Here is a 22,490-nt window from a genome sequence, read left to right on the forward strand (position 1 = left end):
TCCTAACTATGTCTCTTGTGCTGACATATCACATGCAATTGTGCACTGCACTTTGGAGACAGTTCCCTCTTTCTTGCGCTATGTACAGGATTCTGTACAAAAGAAACAGAAGCAGCCAACACAGGAATGCTTTTAGAGGGTGGTACAGCAGACAGCTCTTTTCGGATACTCCTAAATTGAGTTCTATTTCAAATAAAGCAACTCAAGACTTGTAACAAAGGGAGGAGGTTGAGTATCCAAAGGCAGGTTGAAAGAGACAAAAGCTGCAACTGAGCGCTATGTGAAAAGAGATAAAAACCTACAAATATAAAAAAATCTACAAAAAAACTGATTGGCACAATCTCGTCCTTAAATATTATCTACCTACAAAAAGGTAGTCCTGTTTTAATTTCCATATCCATATCCAGCCAAACTCAATTCCCATCTTTTGTGCGACTGAGTCAGTTTACTATTGTAACTCCAGGATTTTCATTTTGGAGAGCAAGTGCTTAATAGAGGGTTTAGCCCAGGCTTCTCCATTGAAAGCTCATGGGCTACTGGTTGCTTTCCACTTACCTGTAAGTTGCGCTCCTGTGTGCAGACCAACCTACTAAATAAGAAGCTTAAACTTGATTGATTATGTGCATACCAAATTTGAAAGGCATGTATTCAAGATGAAAATGTTTGGATTTTCAGAACACATACGCTGATGTTTGGAGAAAAAATATTTGACTTTGTAAAATCTATTAAAAGCTTACAGCTGAGTAGTAGATCAGGCAGTGTCTGGAAGACTTATTACTCATTATCTTGGTACCATGGGTATTACAGCTATGGCTGTTATGCATAACACACGTAGAGGCAATAGAAATTGATTTACAAAAAAAAAAAAAATTGCATTATTGATGCCAACCCTGTCTGTGGTACTGAGGCGAACAATGCTGATAATCTTGCATGGGGTTGCTACTAATGTAATCTAGTCCAATAGACTCACTATTACAACAGTAATAAAAGTTGCTCAAGATGATATTCATTGGACATAAGTAGCTCTTATTACAGAAAAGGTTAGAGACCCGTGGTTTAGATGGTGGTCAAGTTTATTTATAGAGAAACGGAAGTAAGGGTGTATTTTGTTTACTTTTGAACAGTGTTTTTAGTGTTTTTCAAAGCTTTGTGTCTTTTCATGTGACCTAACAGAAGGGAAATTCTGATTTTCCAGGGCTCTTGATAAGTGAATCAAACTTCTACAGACCAGCCAAAAAAAAATCCAGAGAGGGAGTGGAACTCACACTTCAACGCCAAAGCAAGTTAGGCTATTGAGTTACCGATAAGTTGACTTTGTGAGCACGTTTAGTCCCGCTCGTAGTAAGAGACCTAAGAAGAGAATATAAAAGCTCTCTCACAGTGGTCCTCCGCAAGACCAGTCGAAGCTTCTGTATTCGTGCGTTGGGGCCACCGCCCCTCCATTTGCTGTCCTTTACAATGTTTGGTTCTGGTTACTATGATGCAGGTAAAGGCAATGCCAGCTCTTCACTCAGCACACTCATTCAGCCAGACTGAAAAGCAGCCAAGTGTGCGCAATTTGGCTTACTTTTTCATAGCCTTTCATTCCCATAAAAAGGTGCTGCACCACTGGCTGGAAGGGAACGGTGGAATTTATTGTTACAGCGTGCCAATTGCTTAAGCCAGGCGTGATGAGGTCAGTCCTTCACGTCACTTGTGCTACTTTGGGTAAGACTACATTTTAAGCAGTCCATAGTACCAACTTTTTAAATATTTGCAGCAGAATATTTTGTTGTACTTATATTGTTAAAAGTAACAGCACAACCTTCAAAAAAGGTTTACCTGATACTTAAAAAAATATTTCTTTTACCCTTCAACATGCACTTTTTGCTTTGGAATTATCACAGAAAGAATTTCTTTTGGTGTTCTGGCATGACTAGGCAAATGTTACAGTAAATGCTAGATTCTTAGAATGCATAAAACTTTATAGAAAGCACTTGTGTACATGTATTTAAATACACGTTTTCTCCTCTACACACGACTGGGACTAGAAGGTATATTTTAAGGCACTTTCCCCTTAGGGTGCAGTACTATTGCTATCAGAAATGGCAAGAAACATCTTGTGACGTCACTCACTTTTATTGTAGAATGCAACATTTCCTCACGTGTAACGAGGAAAGATGAAATTTCTTTGCGGTTCATAAAATATATTTAAAGATCTCAACTATCGCATTTCATGTACTGTACCTGTAGGGCACAATAAGTTAAGGCTAAGATAAGCAACCTAGCGAAAACTCCTACCATGTAATGAGGAGTGCAGACATGCCGGCTAGTCCTGAAATAATAATGGCCCACAGAAACAATGTGGGTCTTCCAGAGACATGGTAGGTAACCATGACATCATGATGTGTCTAGCGCTGCTGTTTACAGTCTTTTATGAGATTTTTATACAACTTTCGATTTGCTCACTCTGACGCTTCCATAGAGAGTCTCAGCTATAACATCATGACAGAGAATCTACTTAAAAAGGGCTGGATGGGATAATGAAGTGAAGTAAGATATTAGAAGCATTATGTATGTTGATAAGTCCTGTGATCCTACTGTAGGAAAGTACTCCTTTTTGACATAGTCACCCCTTTCTGTCTGGTACATTATGTCATTTTGACTGGAAGTGCACTGGGTTCCTGCTAACCAGGTCCCCAGTTCCAGATCTCTTTCCCAAAACTGTACAATTGTTCCTCCAATTGGCAATACCTTTAGCACCCTCTGAAAGTCCCTAGTAAGTGGTAACCCAGTCCCTAGGGCCTGAGGCCTTACAGAGGGTCCCCCAAGGGCTGCAGCACAAATTGTGCAAAACCTAAGGGACCCTCACCAAACTCATGCAGGTTTATCACAAACTGTGTGTTTTGATGCAGAGAAAAGTGAAAACAGAACCCGACAAACATCCCTGAATGCCATGTCCCCTAACACTGCATGCTAGTGCTTGTAAGTCACCCCTATAGCAGGCCTTAACAGTCCTAAGGCAGGGTGCTTAGTATTACATGTGAGGGCATACCTACATGAGCAGATTTGCCCCTGTGCTAGTCAGGTCTTCTACTGCCATTGCAATTGAACAGGGAAACCATTTTAGAACATGACTAGCACGCATAGGCTGGCGAGCTTTAAAAGAAACTCCCCCCTTTGAAATGTGATTCTGGCTAGCCTCACAGGAGAGGAAGCCAACGCCCTTTGGCACTGGACAGTCGAGAAAATTAGCTAGTAAGGTAGGCGTGCTTCCCCCAGGCTAGCACCACACCTAAGGTGGGCTAAAGTGAGGTGGACACGACTCTTCAGAAGTAGCCATCTTTGTGGTGGCATACTTAGGAATAATTCTGGGACAAGGTTACGCCCACTTCCCACAGGAAGTGCTCATATAGGAGGCATAGTGACTCCTAGGGTCAGTACCCTATTGGTTACTACCCTACACTCCCCTAAGGCCCTTAATTTCAGTATTTACGAGAGCCCATGGCACCAGAACAACAAATATTGCGGACTTCAAAGATGGAGATGGACATGAAGAGTCGCATCCTGCAAGAACTGAAGACCCAGCAACTGACCTGGCACCAACCCTGCCAGTCTGCCTGTTGACTCAGCAGCTGTAGGACAAGTTGACTTTTGGCGCAGTTGTCTGAGTCCCTAAAGCCCAGTAGACCCACCCGCACTTCATCCAGGAACCAAGACCTCCTGAGAAGTAGCATACCTGCTTCCCTGCATCCTGCAGTTTACCAAAGACTCCTGTGAGGACTTTGTGACCGTGGAAACCAGACGCCTGAAGACACCACTCCACCCATCACTCCAAGCTCAAGCTGAAGTGGGCCAAAGGTGTCATCGTGATACCCCAGTCCTTCAGAGATCAAGTCCACTGTGGTTTTGCCCCAGTGAACTCTCTGCCGTCGCCTGCAGCCTCTGCACACATGCCCCTTCTACAGCGACTGCTCTCGGTAAGAAAACCCAATGCCTAAAGACACCTCTGGGCCGTGGAGAAGAGGACCAAATGTATCCCTATGTCCCACAGCATCGCGAGACCTGAGCCCCCCCACCCCCCCTATTGGTTCTCCCAGTCCGAGCCTGTAGCCTCTTTACGCAAAGCCCGATCCCCATAGAGTAACAATGGGCACCCGGCGCTGTTTTGCACCTCTCGGCCAGATTGCTGCTGGTGGTGTTCTGCTAGTGCTATCTTGGATCTTGCCCACCACTCACCTTAACTTCTGGAGATTGGTCACGTAAGACACAGTACTATACCTTAATGCCACATTGACCTTTTCTCCCATACGATAACATTGCAGCTTCCAGACATTGTACTGTCAACTTTATGGAAAAAAACAAAAAAGAATTCCTCTTTAATAACGTACTTACCCAAACGTTTTCTTCTGATGCCTAAACAAATATAAAGATACTTGCTATTTTTATAAATTGGTGTGGATCTCCTTCTTGAGTCGTGTTTCTCATTTATTGACCTTTGTATGTATTTTCAGATGTCTTGCACTCCTCTGTAATTAGTCTAAGGCTGCTCAACCGCACTACCCCCTAGAAGAGCACCTTGGGAGTGCCATAGCAAGCCCCTGTCCACTCATAGGGGAACCCTGGACTCTTTGCACAATATATCTCATTTTGATAAATCATATAAAGAGTCAGCATCCTACACCTACATAATTCACTTTTCTTTACTGCCTGTAAAGCATATATTGCTTTTGGCAACTTTTTTGTTGCATTACAATGAAAGGTTCACTATTTTACTACCAGTCTTTCAATGTTTTCTTGGGGAAATTGAGTCCTATCATGCATGGGAAATCTATTGCTTGCCTGGGACACCACAAACGTATTACTTTATTCCTACCACTTTTATATGATAATTATGCTGTACAATGCTCCATTTGCTCTTGCGGGAGAACCTCCTTCCTCCGAACCACCCTTACTAGTGGTCAGGTTCTCTCACTCCAAAACCTGAAATTCCATGTGTGTTTATTCTTCACCATTTTCAAAGTTCACCAGCCGCCACTGAACAAGTGCCTGACTACCTTTACAAGGCTGTCAAACAACATCCTTCCTATGATCCACCCAACAAAGCACCTTCACTCGTTTTTTAATTGCAACCTCAGAACCCCCACCTGTATAAGGAGATATTCTCAAGAATGTCTTTTTAATATAACTTGCTACATTCTGAGTGGCGTCTAATATATTTATTTCATCACATTTCTAGCAATCTTTTCCCCACCTTTTAATTGGTTTACAGTTTTGTGTAAGGTGTTATTTGGTAAAGAGGAAAAAAACTGTCTCCGAGGGTTTACCAAAAGTGCACAGTGTAACTACATTAGGGTTTCCTTAGTAAGAGATTTAGGGGCAGGTGTGAGGTGTGTGTAGTGGAACCCCTTCACAGCTTGTCTCATTTATCCCAGAGATCCTGCTTGCTGTCCATTAATATTGTCACAAGCAGTTGAGCAGGGTTTATGCTAGAGTAAACAATGTATTTGGGTCAAGCTCCTATCCCTCGTCTGTACTCATTGGGAGTCACCTGTCCATGTTTGTGCTCATCAATGGCCCACCATTGCCCTCTGTTCCATACCCTGCCCTTCTCAGTGATCAGTGTGAGCCACATCTCCTTCTCTGGCTTTAGGGAGGTCTACTACCTTCTTTATGCTTTCTGGGATGTATGTTCTCAGTGGGGGCTTATGCCTTTGTCTGTGCTCAGGGGGAGGTCCATGGCCTGGCCTGTGCTCACTGAAAGGCCAAAAGGCCGCAGTGTGTTCATTGAGAGTCTCCAACCACTTAGTCTGTGCTGACTGGGAAACCACCACCTGGTCGGTGCTTACCACCACTTGAGTGGACAAGATATGTGGTTTCAACACTGAGGGAAATAGGCACGATGTGTTGTGACCTCAACTTACTGTGTTCTTCAAGTCCAGGTACTTTGTGTTCTTCGTCACCGGCATCCCCGACAGAAAAGCCAGAATGTCATTGTTTGCCTGAAACACAGTGCACAAGAGTCACATGACCAGGGATGAAAAGAGATCTTCACAACTCCACTTTTCTACTTACAGACTGCACATTTCAATTTCGCTCTAAACTGCTTTTCATCCCATATAACTTCACTTTTTCTCAACCTCACGGCTTGCCACAATTTGTGTAATCCATATCTGCCCCTTTTATCTTCCATGCAAGCTGCATCCACACATTACTCCCTAAGCCACTGATTCCAACGTTCATTTACACTCCATCTGCATCAAAGGGTCTTGAAGAAAGTTCTACCCGGACCAAAAGACATTATTGCTGCTTGTGAGGTAGATGCAACCTCTTACGTTTACAGATCAGCCTAAATTTTAACTATTTGAGCTATACCTATACTTGCATCAATAGTTCCCCTCTCGAATACCAACCCTTTTGCTTCTCTCCCCATTCCCTACACATCCCTTCTCTCCTCCTTTCACCCCATCCATGCTTTCTGAGTCATAATTACGTCCTCTCAAATCCCATCCTTGCCTGTTCCTCCCATTTTGACCTGCTCAGCACCACATCCATGCCTGTCTCTACAGGTCCATATTTAGCTCCTCACTCAATTTGTAACCAATCAATGCACCCCTCTTGGTTGCCCAGAAGCCTCATAGCAGCCACCCGCAAGGACACTATCAATGTTAAATGTGTTGCCAATTCGGTCTTCATGTTCTTGAAGTCAAACCACATCATCCATGATTGCCCCTCTGCTAATCATTGTAACTCCTTCCTGAATCCACATCTCATCCATGTCTGTCCCTTACACCCTCCCTATCACCCTCCCGGCCACCCAAACCCCATCCTGTTCCGCCCATCACCGTTCTCTCACTTCATCCAGCACGGCGTTGCGCTTCGCTCTCTGCCGCTGGCGCAGTAGTACCAGGCCTGCGATGATGTCAGAAGGAACGATGTCAAGATCACGAAAAAATTCTGCAAAGAGGTAGGCAATTTCTGAGTACGCATCCTGCAGAGAACAAAAGTTTGAGAGTGAGGACACGGCTGATAAAACTCCGCTATGTCAGAACGTCCCCCCCCTTTGTAAGTGCTTCCCTTTCTTAGGCAGTGCGCCATCTTATATCACTGTCTCTTCCCAAGTGAGAATGCTTCTTAACGTCAGTGCTCCCATCTCTAAAGCGTATCCATTTTAACCTGTGTCCTCTTTTGCTTGGCAAAACTGTTACCTCTCATGAGGGCTTTGTTACCTCGTAAGATCATCCTACCTCACATGAGGGGTACCAATCTATCTCTATGTGTGAGCTGCTCTAAGCTCTTCTGTGGCCCTCACCTCTTTTAAGCCCATAGATATTCAAGAGACTATTACAGTAGACAGAGGGGTGTGTCCTGCCCACCAGCCTTCCTTAGGTTACCAGCTCAGGAGGAAACACTGTGATTCTCACTGTGACCAAGAATAAGCGTCCATGAAATAAAAGAAACCTTGCATACATAATGACTCCTCCCATGTCTCATTCACAATGAGGGGGATTCTTTGGATCGAACACACAAAATTGCAAACATTCAAACATGTCCGTGTTAGATTTCTTCACAAAGGTCTTCGAATCACACAAATGCAAAATATAGGACATGCTAGGCAAAATGGTCACAAACGCAAAAGGATCTTTAATTACTTTTGTTACAGACATGCAAAGCAGTTTGTGAAACAAGCTACCAGAAAGAGAAGCATACTCCTTATAAGTTGGGAAATGTCTAAAAAGGGCCTTCCAAAAAATGGTAATACAGGATCCAACATATTTCTATGTACAACAGAAATATATGTGGGTAGCAGAACATGTGACGGACCGAGGCTCAAGGCGCTTTTGAGATGAAACTAGAACACTCTGGTCAGTAAAGATTTAGGGATCTTTATTGACTGGATAGTAAAGACTAGTGGCGTGTACCAGTTTTCAGAATCAAGAGGATGCTCTGAACCCAAGGCCGCTTGTAAACAATGACTAGAAATCAAGGACGTGTAGAATGTCTTTAACAAAAAACACGATTGGTTTAAATCACCCAGGGGTATATGTAGGAAACGATTTTTTACTCGCACCGCTGCGATCGCAAAAAAAAAAGCGTTTGCGAGTAAAAAAAAAAAAGAAATCGCAAAGCACGATGTATGAGACATTTTCTCATTTCATTTTTAAGGAATCGCTAATTTTGTGGTTCTCAATTTTGCGTAAGCATTTGAGGAATCGCAAATTGCGATTCCTTAAATGTTATGTAACAAGCACCCAAGTTGTGTGAATTCTCCATAGGAAATCGCAAATTATCACCAACTTCAAGTTGGTGGTAATTTGCGGTTTCTTTCAAAAATGCACATTTTGGCATTTTTCAAGGTGCCTTGTGGCGCAAATACATGTCTTTAGGGCATGTATGTGCGCCATATGAGCACACATACTCATTTCAGGGGTGCATCAGGGGGTCCTTATGACACCCTTGAATTATTTTCAATTTGCGATTCACAAATTGCATATCGCAAATTGAGAATGACTTCTCATTCATTCCTATGGCCCTCCCTCCTGCCCCATAGTAATAATGGGAAGGTATTCCTTAATTGCGATTTCGCAATTTGGTAATCTCAATTTAAGGAACACCAAGAAATCGTAAATTATTTGCGATTTTTTAAATACATTCTGTTTTGCGATTATGAAATAGCGATTCTCAAAAAATCGCTATTTGAGAATCGCAAAAACTGATTTTGATACATATGCCCCAATCTCTTCCAATATCAAGGATGCCCTGAACACCATGGCAAGATTTCCGTGTGATGCCTGGTGCTGCCCTTTCCTCCAAAAGCCTTAGTTAGAGACACTAAGGGAAGGAGCACTGATCGACCCTTCCTTCTCTCCAGTCACCCTTCTATAACTTGCATATTGTGCACCTTTTTAGGTTTCGCCTCTCAATGCGCATGCGCATTGAGCGGAGCGAGACTATAGGGGCTTAAACAGACCTTACCTAGACTGGCGATTTGATGCTGTGCCCGTGCGCTTTTAAATGCGCGTGCACAGCATCAAATCGCCAGCCATCTGTTGCCCAGCTTGGTGCCACTCCACCCCCTGCCTGATCAAAAGCTTTCACGGCCGGCCGGCCGGCCGTGCTTTCAGTTTCACGCCATTTAACTTGTTTAACTTGTTAATCCGTCGCCGCTCCCCTGCTCCTCCTCCCCCCACACACACACAATGCTGAGAGCTTGCTTTTAATTATATCATTTCGGCAATGCTTGGTTTTAACCCAAGTATGGAGTTTGCCAATCTGTCTTGCCAGAACGCATGCCTTCATTTCAACCACCACCTCCCGCCCGTCGCTCTGATATTCATATGTTCAATCAATCACAGCATTTATAAAGCGCACTACCCACCCGGTGGGTCTCAAGGCGCTGGGGGAGGGGAGGTCCGCTACTGTTCGAACAGCCAGGTCTTGAGCTGTTTCCTGAAGGCGAGGTGGTCCTGGGTCAGTCGGAGGTGGTTCGGGAGGGAGTTCCAGGTCTTGGCGGCCAGGTAGGAGAGGACCTTCCTCCTGTGGTGGCTCTTCGGATGTGGGGGACGGCGGCGAGGGTGTGGCCGGTCGAGCGAAGTTGGCGTGTGGGAGCGTAGAAGTTGAGGCGGCTGTTGAGGTATCCTGGGCCTTGGTTGTGTAGGGCCTTGTGTGCGTGGGTGAGGAGACGGAAGGTGATTCTCTTGTTGACCGGTAGCCAGTGCAGATCTTTCAGGTGTCCGGAGATGTGACTGCGACGGGGGATGTCCAGGATGAGTCGTGCTGAGGCGTTCTGGATCCGCTGGAGTCTCTTCTGGAGTTTGGCGGTGGTTCCGGCGTAGAGGGAGTTGCCGTAGTCCAGGCGGCTGGTGATGAGGGCCTGGGTGACAGTCTTCCTGGTCTCGGTGGGGATCCATCGGAAGATCTTACGTAGCATGCGCAGGATGTTGAAGCATGTCGAGGAGACGGCGTTGACTTGTCTGGTCATGGAGAGGGAGGAGTCCAGGATGAAGCCCAGGTTGCGTGCGTGGTCTGTTGGTTTGGGTGCGCTGCCTAGGGCGGGGGGCCACCAGGAGTCGTCCCAGGCGGAGGGTGAGGATCCCAGGATGAGAACTTCCGTCTTGTCTGAGTTCAGTTTCAGGCGGCTGGTCGTCATCCATTCGGCTACGTCTTTCATCCCTTCGTGTAGGTTGGCTCTGGCGGTGGCGGGGTCGTTGGTGAGGGAGAGGATCAGCTGGGTGTCGTCGGCGTAGGAGATGATGTTGAGGTTGTGTTGGCGTGCGATGGCTGCGTGGGGGCTCATGTAGACGTTGAAGAGGGTTGGGCTGAGCGAGGAGCCTTGAGGAACGCCGCAGATGACTTCGGTGGCTTCTGATGTGAACGGGGGGAGGCGGACTCTCTGTGTCCTTCCGGCGAGGAACGAGATGATCCATTCCAGTGCCTTCTCCTGGATTCCGACGTTGCTGAGGCGCTGCGCTAGGGTACGGTGGCAGACAGTGTCGAAGGCCGCGGAGAGGTCTAGGAGGATGAGGGCCGCTGTTTCTCCGTTGTCGAGCAGGGCTCGGATGTCATCGGTAGCTGCGATCAGGGCGGTCTCGGTGCTGTGGTTGGCCCGGAAGCCAGACTGCGAGATGTCGAGGGATCCGTTCGTCTCGAGGAAGGCGGCCAGCTGCTTGTTGACGGTCTTCTCGATGACTTTTGCAGGAAACGGGAGCAGCGAAATGGGGCGGTAGTTCTTGAGGTCGGAGGGGTCGGCTGATGGCTTCTTGAGTAGAGCGCTGAGTTCGGCGTGCTTCCAGCTCTCCGGGAAGGTTGCGGTGTCGAAGGAGGTGTTGATGATGTCCCGCAGGTGGGGTGGGGTGCGATGACGGCGTCGGGCTTGTTGAAGACGTGGTGAGGGCAGGGGTCGGTTGGAGATCCGGAGTGGATGGAGTTCATCGTGCGGATGGTGTCTTCGGTGCTGATCGGGGACCAGGCGCGGAGGGTGGTGGTGGGGGGCGGTGGTTCGGTCGTGGCGTGCGTCGGTTGGGAGCTGAAGCTGTTGTGTATGTCCGTGATCTTGTTGTGGAAGTAGGAGGCGAGGGAGTTGCAGAGGTCTTGCGAAGGGGTGATGTCGTTGTTTCCGGCGTTGGGGTTGGAGAGCTCTTTGACGATGTTGAAGAGTTCCTTGCTGTTTTGGGCGTTGTTGTCCAGTCGTTCCTTGAAAGCAGTTTTCTTGGTGGCGTGGATCAGTTGGTGGTGTTTTCGGGTGGCGAGCTTGAGGGCAGTCATGTTGTTCGGCGTTGGGTCTCTGCGCCAGGCTTTCTCGAGGGCTCGGCAGTTCTTCTTGGAGCTCTTGAGTTCTTCGGTGAACCATGGGGCTTTCTTGCTACCGGGTCTGCTAGGCGGGGTCTTCAGAGGGGCGAGGTCGTCTGCGCAGTTGCTGATCCACTTCGCGAGGTTGGTGGCCGCCTGGCTTGGGTTCGTTGCGCTGGTGGGAGGGTGCATGCTCAGGGAAGTCGCGAGCTGGTCGGCTGTGATCTTGTTCCAGCTTCTTCGTGCAACCTGTAGTTGGTGGTGGTGGATCGTGGTCCTTCTGAAGCTGAAGTAGACGCAGCTGTGGTCCGTCCAGTGGAGTCTGGTGGCGTGGCTGAAGGCGATGTCCGTGCTGGATGAGAAGACGGGGTCGAGTGTATGTCCGGCGTAGTGGGTGGGAGTGGTCACCAGCTGCTTGAGACCGAGGTTGGCGAGGTTGTTCAGCAGGGTGGTGGTGTTGCGGTCGTTGTTGTTCTCCAGGTGGAAGTTGAGGTCCCCCAGGAGGATGTAGTTGGCGGAGGTGAGGGCATGTGGGCTGATGAAGTCGGCGATGTTTTCGCTGAATTGTGTGCGTGGTCCCGGGGGTCTGTAGATGAGGGTGCCTCTGAGGGTTGTCTTGGGGTCGATGTGGATCTGGAAGTGCAGGTGTTCGGCGGGTGCGAGGGTGTCGTCGGTGTTGGTCGTGATGCGGATGGAGTTCCGGTGGATGATGGCAATGCCTCCTTCGGTTTGGTTTACGCGGTCCCTCCGGATGATCTTGTAGCCGTCCGGGATGGCGATGGCGATGTCGGGCGCTGAGGAGGCGTTCATCCAGGTTTCCGTGAGGAAGGCGACGTCTGGGGCTGTGGTGTCGAGCAGGTTCCAGAGCTCGACGGCGTGTCTGTGGACGGAGCGGGTGTTGAGCAGGATGCACTTGAGGTGGTTGCTGCTGGAGTTCGGCTTGGTCGGTGCTGGTGTGGTGCAGGTCTGCGTGCAGGTGAATTTGCAGGAGTGGCAGCAGAAGGGTCCGTGGGTGCGTCTCGGGGCGGCTCGATAGCAGCCCGGGAATCTGCCGGCGTTGAGTGCGGTGAGTTCGGTGGCGTCGTAGGTCCGTCGGGTCGGCTTCCGTCGGTGGAGGCCAGGGGGTCTGGCGCTGGGCGCGGTCCAGGCGCGGACGGGCGCAGACGGGCTTACCTTTGGCGCACCGTCGGCGCTCAATCGGTGCTCCCGCTGCGCGCGTCCGCTGCGCGGTCGCTCTAGGGGCGTCATAAGAAGGGAGTCGGTAGGGAGGGTCTGCGGGGAGGCGGGAGCGCGTTAGCCAATCGGCTGGCGGGGGGGCGAGGCCGCGGGCTGGCAGCGGCGGGAAAATCGAGTGCGGGCTTGGCGGGCGGCCCTGCGGCGGCTGGGGCGCTGGAGGAGGGAGCAGGCGGCGTCGGTCGCGCCAGGCACAGGCAGCAGGTAGGCACAGGAGCGGGAGACAGGAGGAGCGTGGGGGCGACCAGGCCGGTAGGCGCAGTGGTCGCTCCCGAGGTGGAGTCTGGTTCCCCTTAAGAAGGGAGCCGGTAGATTTTTTTAAAATTTACTTGAAATGTTTTGTTTTTGGCGCTCGTGTTTTCAGTAGCTAATAAAGAAAGTTGCTCACATTTCTTCTTTCATCTCCAACCTACCACTTCTCCGTGTTGCTGCCTTTCGTAGCCTCCCTGTTGCTCACGCACCACGCAATGCCGAGAGCTTGTCCCCACCCCTCCTCCATCTTTAAACACTTCCTTTGCTGCCCCAGCCCCACACCCCTCCATACCGTCACCACTGGACTCGTGCTTTCACTCGCTCCCTTTCTCCTCCCACCCAGCATGTTTCTGTCTTGCTGCCCCTGCCCCACACCTCTCCCCACCGTTAACGCTGGTTTAAAAGGTAGGCTCCTTTCGGCGTTTTATTTATTAACATTGTTGTGCTTGTACGTTTGAAACCCAAGTATGGAGTTTCCCAATCTGTCTTGCCAGAACGCATGCCTTCATTTCACTGACCACCTCCCGCCCGTCGTTCTAACTATTATTCATATGTTCACACTGATTTATGATTTTTTTTAATTTACTTTAAATGTTTTGTTTGTGGCGCTCGTGTTTTCAGTAGCTAATAAAGAAAGTTGCTCACATTTCTTCTTTCATCTCCAACCTACCACTTCTACGTGTTGCTGCCTTTCGTCGCCTCCCTGTTGCTCACAAACTCGAATTCGAACTGTTCTGAACTAGAGTCTCATAATTTTCACAATTTTGCAGTAAAACGATCAAAGAGGTACTAACTTAATTTCGACATCATTATTGAAGTGCAGTTTATCTTGTCTTCCTCAGTATTTGTACATCTCTCTAGCGATGTGGCCTAACGACCAGAGCTGCCATCTAAGTCACGTATATACAAAACATGTTGCATTACAAATGCTATAGGTGTCACATTCGCGAAAGTTATAACTATTGGCATTGTAAATGACAAAGCTATCAATTTAGCTATTTTAAAAACCAACACATAAATAAAATATTTGTCATTTACAAGACCAATAGCTCCAACTTTTCTAATGCGAGACCTATTGCATTTCCAATGCTTGTTCTATCTAAGGAGCACACAGTGAAGAGATGTGGCGCCGCGGCTTGGGCAACTGACTCTGGAATCTGGGGATCACGGTTCGATCCCCGGCACCGCGGCAGATTAGCCCAGCACCATGCGACTCTGGGCAATAGCTTGCTTAATCTTCCCAACGGCCCCCAGCGCCTAGAGACCCTTACGGTGATTGTGCGCTTTACAAATGTGGATTATTATTATGTGGATTATTATTATTACAGTGTCTAAATTAGGAAGCGTGAGGGAGGAGGGAGTTTAAAGCAAATGTTCTAAAGCCTAAAATGAACCACATTCCACACAAATGCATTTTATCCAAGGTCCTCGATTCCATTTAGATATTTGTGGAGTATAAGCTATGTGTAATGTTTCTACGATCAGTCTACGAAAACATAACTATTATGCAGCCTAACAAAACAAAGCTAGCCATTGCATTAAAAGGAAAACAGACATTCCTCACAAGCAGCAGCATCGTGCACTTCTCCTTGAACCCATCATTAAATCACCCCACATTGCACACAGCAGAAAACAGAGCTTGTCAAGTAAGAAATTCTAAGTGAAAATACCACATAGGAATGCCATGTCTTTGTAAGCAAGAATGTGACTAAATTGGGTGTTTGTTAATCAAAGACTGTCTTTGTTCTCAGAGCCTGTGACCACACATAGCTACGATACCATCTGATCACACCCCTGTAAGCAATTATCCTCTCAACCCAAGTAGGACACAAGTCCTAATTTATACTGTGGTACTAATGTTCAATTCACTGAAGAAATAATCAGACCAACTTGAAATTAAGTAGCCCTGGAAAATCACATATTGTTTAAAATATTTACCCTGGAAAACATGATAGGAACACAGGAAAAGGGAGACAAGACTAAGGCCAACGTACATTTTTAAAATAGGGTTGATCTGAGTAGATATAAGAAGACATCGAGAGCAGTGACTGACCTAGAAAAAGCCTGACCAAAACTAGATTAATCATTACGAAGCCTTACCCTAGGATCTATTAAAAAACATAAACCGAGGCAGTCAGCAATCAACACTCGACTTACGCACTCGCCACTCATGCACACAAACACATCAGAGGGAGCAGTAATAAACCCTACAATATTAGGTGGAATAAGAACCTTAGAAATAGGACTACACAGCCCAGCCAGTAGATGGTGGGTGAAGGGTCAGAAGATTCGCCCCACTAAAATACACACAGGTAAGAAAACCCCCAAACACCTCACCCTTACATCCCCATATGAGTTTGGCTGGCGGCCCACAAGACCACACACTCTCTGGAACTCTAACAGGACAACCAAACTTCCAACACAAAACTACACAAAATAAACTGTGAAAGTCTGTCCAAGGCCTTTCCACAAGGACAAACATCCATAGGCAAGCACTCAATTGAAGATACATAAGCTTGCATGTAAAGGCACTAAGGGACGAAATAAATGGCGGGCGAGTGATATACAATGGAAACATGAACATATAACAATGATAAACATAAGAAACCCTAAGGGCAGGGGATAACCATGTTACTTGGGTAGAAGGGAAAACCAACAACTATATCCCAGGATCTGGAATCATACAGGATGGGTCACGGATTAAATGTAGAGGCCATATTTTTGCGTTGTCCCAAGCTTAGCTGAGAACGGACTTGGGCTCTAAACATAAGCCAAGAATCAAAGGCTTCCAGCACAGTTAGTACCACTTCTTGGATCAGCCATGGATAGGAGAAGAGCAAGCACGTACTGCTACTTTTCTCAGTGAGAAGATTTATTGGTTTGACTGCTAGTGGAGCTGCAACAAACACTTTGACAGCCAAAGATGAATCTCTGATTACAAGAACCTGTTCCATGGAATCTAAAAACCACCTCCCGAGTATAGCTCTAGAGATAATGAATCTTTGTCTACTGTATACGAGCTGAAACCTGCAGTAGAACCTGCATCAAAAAGCCTGAAATGCTAGGACCTGAAAGGTTGTGAACCGGAGGAAGTCTGATGCCAAGTTCAAGAACTCCCAGTTAACTAGTGGTGGACTGTAAAACATGTTGTGGGCCTGCTCTCAGTTGCAGGGTGTCCCCTTAAAACCTTATGGGCTGCCTTCACTTAAACCATTTCAACATGCAGGAGAATAGATGTTCTGAGTTCAGAAGCACAAATGTTTAGTAGGCGGCCTGCAACATGATCAAAAACTGCATGCATCTACCAAGCTGACTGACTTCACCCTTTTTCAGAGGAGAGTTCTCCAGGGTGGGGAGTGGTTCCATTTTTAAAGGTGCCCCTATTCCTCAGCAGTAATGGTGCTGCTTTGGAGGGATTGGAAGTAGGACAGCGATCTAGTGATTGTAAATAAAGTTAGCCTGGAAGTTTATTCTTGTTTGATAGATGCATTTCCAAGCTGTCTTTATTTACAAGTCATGATATTGGCGCCGATCGAGAGCACAGTTGCCCAGTGTTTGTACTCCTTGAGGCCTCAGAGTGTTGGCCTAATGGAGGGTAACACAGTGATTTGATCTCACTGTGATTGTTTAACAAATAAGCAGAGGAGGTTGCCTGCTGGGAGCCCGACAGCCATGGAATGGCAGAGGTGTGAGGGTTATTTTGTAACAAAGAGACAGAGGATACTTCCTGTTCTGGAGCTCTCAGCAAATTCCCAGGGGAGAATGAGATGTGATGTGTACAGCTCCTGCATTCTGCAGCATGTAAGGTCTTTTTGTCACAGAGGAGAGAAGCACAAGTTACTTATCCTTGGAAAAAGCTCTTTCTGGGGGCTACTCCAACTGCAAATTCCTCAATCCTTTGAATCCTCCCAGGTGTTGGACTGGATTTGGAAATTTTCCTTGCAATATGTCCCCCAAGCCAATAGGTGGCGCCATCGGACTCCAGGACGGTTCAGTCGCACCTGTGGATGCGATGACATACACAGACAAGCATCAAGCCTATATGCGGATACTAATTTATTAGCCCATTATTTCTGCAACCTTAGCCACGTAATGACTGATTAATTGGAATGTTGACAGCGTGTAATCTTTAGGTTAGAACATTGTGACCTACCAGAAATCCACACCACAGGAGGCAGGAAGGTGGTGATGAATAGGTGGTTAGGTAGAATATGGACCATAAAGAGTGTTACCAAAGGTAAGTAACGTGTTCTGCTAATGGATACTTCTAATCGCATATTCCTCACCTTCTGAAATGATACCAAAGCATTATACTCACAAAGGTAATGGGTCTGGGGAGTAGGTTTTACACCAGAAGGTTTTATAGGGCCAAGAGGGTGAATTGGCCGTTCCCTGTGGATCACAGTCAATACAATAGTACCTGGTGCAGGTATGAACAGATGCCTATGTAGGAGTTTAGCAGATGTTCCAAGACTGGAACATCCCTAGCCAGGGCACTAATTGTAAATTTCACCTTGATGGAATGGGGACAGAGGCCCCAAGAAGGAATCTTTATGGCCACAACATCTGGACAGCCTTTTCTTTCTCAACACCAGCGAAACTGAAACAGAGTGGAACGTCCAACCAGCACTGCTTAGTCCAGTCGATGTAGAAACTAACAAACCGATTATGTTCTAATCAATTGCAGGGAAATAGGTGGTGCACAGTGGCAGAAGAGACATAGCCTGCAATCCACAGAGGTGGTATATGGAAAGGACGGCAACGTAAAAAAAACACCCCAAAAGCCAAAAGTCTCAAGGGGCAACTGTGTATAGGTTCAAACAACACATACATCAAAAAGGTAAGGATCAAATCAAGGTCGGGGGAAGCCTTTATAAAAGCCCTCTCAGTTTGTTCCACTCAATATACATGCATGCAGGTATAGCTAGTGGAAACTCAGGTGCAGGATTCAGCCCTTTTGCTGAGCAGAAGTTCCTTATTCAGAAACAGCAGCAGTGAATGGCAGATGCTTAGATCAAGCACGCCAGGTTATCAAACACTCTGGGCTCAATCCAAGGAACTCCAAATGAGCAAGGCAAGGGAAGCGCCACAGAGCTATCAAGGAAGATGGCCCCCTGATTGGACTTCTCTGCTGGCCCCAAGTGAATAAAGCTGCAAAAAACGCCTTCCATGGTGCTTAACTGGGTTTTAGGAGCAGTGTTGTAGCAAGGGTGGGCGGTCTGCCCCGAACGGCACGTGTTTGGAGGGCGTTGGACCCCCCCCACTCTAACTTGGGGCCACGCGGAGCGTCAAATGCTGGAATGGATCACCAGCACCCCTATATTGTGTAGTATGCCAGCTGCGGTGACTGGCTGGTGGGGAGATAGCATTGCTTGGCCTCAGGTGTTACAGGGACAGAGCGGCAGTGACTGAGAGGAGAGTCTGCTGGGGTGAGTGAGGTCCCGAAATGGACTTGCCCATGCGGGGGCGACCAGTGGCGGCCTGTAGAAAACGGCACAGATGTATGTGTCACTGGTGGTGAGGGAGGTGGCAGCCTAGGTCTGGGGCCTGTCGGGGCCTACAACGTAGCCAAGCAGCAGGCTTGCGCGTAGCAACTCGTACGAACAGGACTACTGGACACTAATGGTTGTTGTGGGACTACAGGGGTTGTGGAGTGACAGACCTCAGGCTGGGGCATCTGGATACAGCCACTCCCAAGTTTCCGGGTAATGGGATGCCCGGCAACTCCCACATACAATGATTGGGTGGCGGTTCCATGGAAATAGTGGTAGCACAGATATGTGGCCTGCTGGAGCCTTTCATCGTGGCTAAGTGATTGGCCACACTGTTTTGTGTTTTGGATCAGCAGTAGGGCTGATCCTGGGCTGGGGCCTGCCTGGGCCATTTACTGCTGTCTCGCGGCTGACTACCTTGCCTCCAGACAGCGAACCCTGGTATCAGCACTGTGCTGAGGTCTCCTGGGGCCTTTAATTACTCTTACTGCCAATTGGAATTGGTACCAGCACTGCTGAGGAGGGCTGCTTGAGTACAGTTGCTGGGAAGCTGCTACTGCATGACAGGACAGATCTGTGGATCCCCTGGGTAGGCGAGCAGAGGTCTGGCTTGGGATATGCAGTTCAACATGTGATCTGACAGGAGCCCTGGGTTTGCGGACTTCTCTACCATACCCGGTTTACCTGATCCTCTGTGTCGTGTGCCACTCTGGAGGTGCCTGAACGGGTGTCCTGCTGGATATCAGAAGACTTCAATCGGGTGCCCTAGGCAAGGATCCTGAGTTTATTGAAATGTATTGTAATTGCATTTATATAGCGCTTACTACCCCATATGAGGCGTCAAATCGCTTTTTAGGCGAGTAGCGCGCTTCTCCAGAAGCCATAAAGGATCAGTGGTGAATTAGTATAGTGAAATATGAAAATAATTTGAGTGATGGATATGTTAGTCGGTTATTTAGATGGAGAAGGTAAGTGGAGGGATATATGAGGGGAAAAAGGTTTGCATTTATATGGCGCTTGCTACCCCTGATGGGATGTTGAAGCGCTTTTTCAGCGAGTAGCAAGCTACTCCGGAACCTATAAAGAATTAGTGGTGAATTAGTATAGTGAAATATGAAAGTAATTTGAGTAGTGGACAGGTTAGTCAGTTATTTGGGTTGAGAAAGACAGTGGAGGGGTAGAAGAGGGGAAAAAGGTTTGCATTTATATAGTACTTCCTATCCCTGATGAGCTCTTGCAGCGCTTTTCAAGGAGCAGCACGCTACTGTGGAACGCAAACAGGATTAGAGATACCTGGCATAGAGAAATGTGCAATTAATTTGATTGATGGGAATGTTAGTCTGTTATTTGGACTGAAAAGGAATAGTGGAGGAATAAAAGAGGGAAGGGTCTAGAATTTATTATTATTTTTTTGTTTTGGGGGGAGTTTATAGCTGTAGGAGGCGGTTTGGGGTGCGTATAGGGGAGGTGGGGGGTGGTTAGTAGAAGGAAATATGAAATTAATTTGAGTGGTGGATGAAAACTATTGTGTTAAAATAAATGGTGATGGCTTGGCTTGAACATGAAGACATGTAGACCCTTGGCTCACTACAACATAAGTCTGAATCAGTAACGAAGTACATGCACAAATCGAGCCTGACATTTTCTTCTTAGTTTCCAGCCATTGTTGTCTTAGCAGTTGCTGCAAATGTTACGTTAATGGATGAGGGTGATGGATACAGCCATCTCTTACACGTATTGTGATGCTCAAACATCGGAAGACATTATAAATACACATGCTAGGGACATAGCAGAGTCCCAGACACATTCTGAAGAGAGAGTTGTTAGTGCACCTGTCTTTTCGAGAACCTCAGGATGGCCGCCAGTTGTGCTATCCTGGTGATAGTGATGTATCTAATGTAATGGAACTCCTTCTAGAGCTACAGTCGCAGGTGATCTGTGTAGATGACCCATTTTTTTCTTTGGTCCTCGTTTCACCTACTGAGGTTGACTGGTGCTGGTTCTGCCAGGATACTGCGGACAGTGCCTGGATTGCGGAGGTGAGCTCCTTGTCCCTACCATATGTGCATGCTTTTCACCATGGATAAGGCGGAGCAAGGGCAAGCCAAACTGCAATTCGTCAAAGTCAAATCTGCCAGGCCATCAGAACAACAGGTCACCGGTGACCAGTCTCAGGAGGAAGCTACGGTGGCGGCCATGTTCAGTAAACTCAAAGAATGTCTACAGTCTATTGACAACAAGACGGACTGATTATATGCCTGTCTTGATACTTTTCAAAAACGCATCAATCGTCAAGACACCAGGATAACGCAAGCTCTGGCCCGCATCTCTAAACTGGAGGACACCCAGAGAGAAATAGAATGAGGGCTGACGCCAGCATTGCGAGAGCTGAAGGTCACAAAGCTAAGAACGAAGACCTGGAGGGTAGGACAGGTAGAAATAACTACGGATTATGTGAGTCCTGAAGGCGGCCACTGGCACACATGTGGAGATCTATGTGGAAGAAAGGACACATTATTTGCCCGTGAACTGTTCTCCACAGCTTTCATTGTTGAAAGGGGACATCGCACGCTGGCTCCCTAAACTGAATCAGGCCAAAATCTACATGCCATCATTGCTCGTCTGTAAAACTACAGAGAGAGGGACCTAATTCTGCGGCTTAATTGAGAAAAGCCCAACTTGCAATATGTGGGCTCAAGGATTTCTTTCTGCCCAGATTTTACACCCGCAGTGTAGGAGGCTTGACGCTCCTTCATGGAAGTTAAAAAAAACCTTAAGAGCCCAGTCCATTAAATACTCGATGCTGTTTCCAGCTAAATTACAACAGGAGTACAAGGGGAGGCTCCACTTCACATGCCCCAGAGCCACCTTGGAATTAATTGAAAACAAAATCCCACATCAAGAAGATCTTCATCTGCCTTGTTCAGTACAGATGCTTTTGGGGGTAGACGGCAGAGAGAGGCCACTGCCCTCAGCGACAATGACTGACCTGTACAAATGTGATGTGAGACTGGTGCCGTTGCTGCCTCCATCAGGTGAAAGGTGTATAGGATTGTATCGTACACTGTTAGGACATATCGTAGCATACACTTGGGACTCTAGGAGCCCTCCCATGCGTGAAGCACAGAAGTGGGAGACCCGGGAGCAGAAGTTGGCCCGGGACCAGGGTTCAATTCCTGACGCGGCAGGGTCATGGACTTGGGTCAGCGGACTCGATAATTCTCACTTCGGTGCTTACTCTAATCAGGGGTTCCACTCGGCAACTCTGGGCATTAGCTTGCCTAATCTCCACAACGGCCCCATCAATTCCGGGGATGCCTGGCTCCACCTTCGGGACTCCCAGCAGGGACCATCCCACAGGGAAAGCCAGGACGGGTTCCCCAGAGTTATACAGCGCCAGGAAACCTACGGACGGGTAGCAGTGCGCTTTACAAGCTCAAATACATACATACATACTTTGCAACCGGTTACTTACGTATACGGTTCAGATTATTCATGTTGATATTGCGCTGTAGTGGGAAGTTCACTAACGTTTGGGGTTGGCAGGGGTGGGAAGGGAAGTTTTTATCTTACTAAATGCTAATATGGGTAAACATAGTTTACAACGATGTCGATACATCGCATGCCATTACATTGCAGTCATTACAACAATCGCGTTGTTACATTGCATACCATTACAACGCAAGTCGTTACAATGACTTGCTGTAGGGGGCAGAAGATATTGGATTTTTAATCCAACACCTTTCATACTGTTGCACAGACTGGAGTTGGAATAGTAAATTATACTATTCCAAAATCCAGCACCCCCTACAGCAAATAGTTGTAATGACTTGTGTTGTAACTGTATGCGACATAACAACGAGGTCATTGTAATGACCGCTTTGTAATGGCATGCGTTTTAAACGCATGAGTTGTAACAGGGTCTAGTTGTTAATGCACAGTGTTGTAGTACACGATCATACACAAACACATGCATATGATCCGTTCTCACACTGATACACTGCAGCATTATGAAAGCGGGGTGTTGTCCCCTGGTGTACTCTAATGTCCTAGACTCCGGTACTGATGGTTAACTTTCTTATATGCAATTTCAGAGGGGTGCATAACCCTAGTAAGGCCAGGCGGGTGCTGGCGTATCGGGACCACCATAAAATTGACATTGCCTTGCTCCAAGTAACACACTGTTCTCCACTAACTCAGACAATTTTTTCTTCCCCCTGGGGCACTATAGTTATTTCCCCACCT

The 22,490-nt window shown here is 47.3% G+C and overlaps 1 protein-coding gene across 1 annotated transcript in view; it reads right to left on the reverse strand.

Moving 5' to 3' along the window:
* Positions 1–22,490, reverse strand: part of DAGLA (diacylglycerol lipase alpha) — a 294,459-nt gene that overhangs the window by 84,911 nt on the left and 187,058 nt on the right. The window contains exons 7-8 of the mRNA XM_078680611.1: positions 6,836–6,970; positions 5,904–5,981 (exon numbers count right to left, since the gene is read on the reverse strand). Coding sequence (XP_078536737.1) covers positions 5,904–5,981; positions 6,836–6,970 — 213 coding nt within the window. The remainder of the gene's footprint in view (positions 1–5,903; positions 5,982–6,835; positions 6,971–22,490) is intronic.

Source organism: Lissotriton helveticus, chromosome 3_1 (genome assembly GCF_964261635.1).
Source record: "Lissotriton helveticus chromosome 3_1, aLisHel1.1, whole genome shotgun sequence".
Classification (NCBI taxonomy): domain Eukaryota; kingdom Metazoa; phylum Chordata; class Amphibia; order Caudata; family Salamandridae; genus Lissotriton; species Lissotriton helveticus.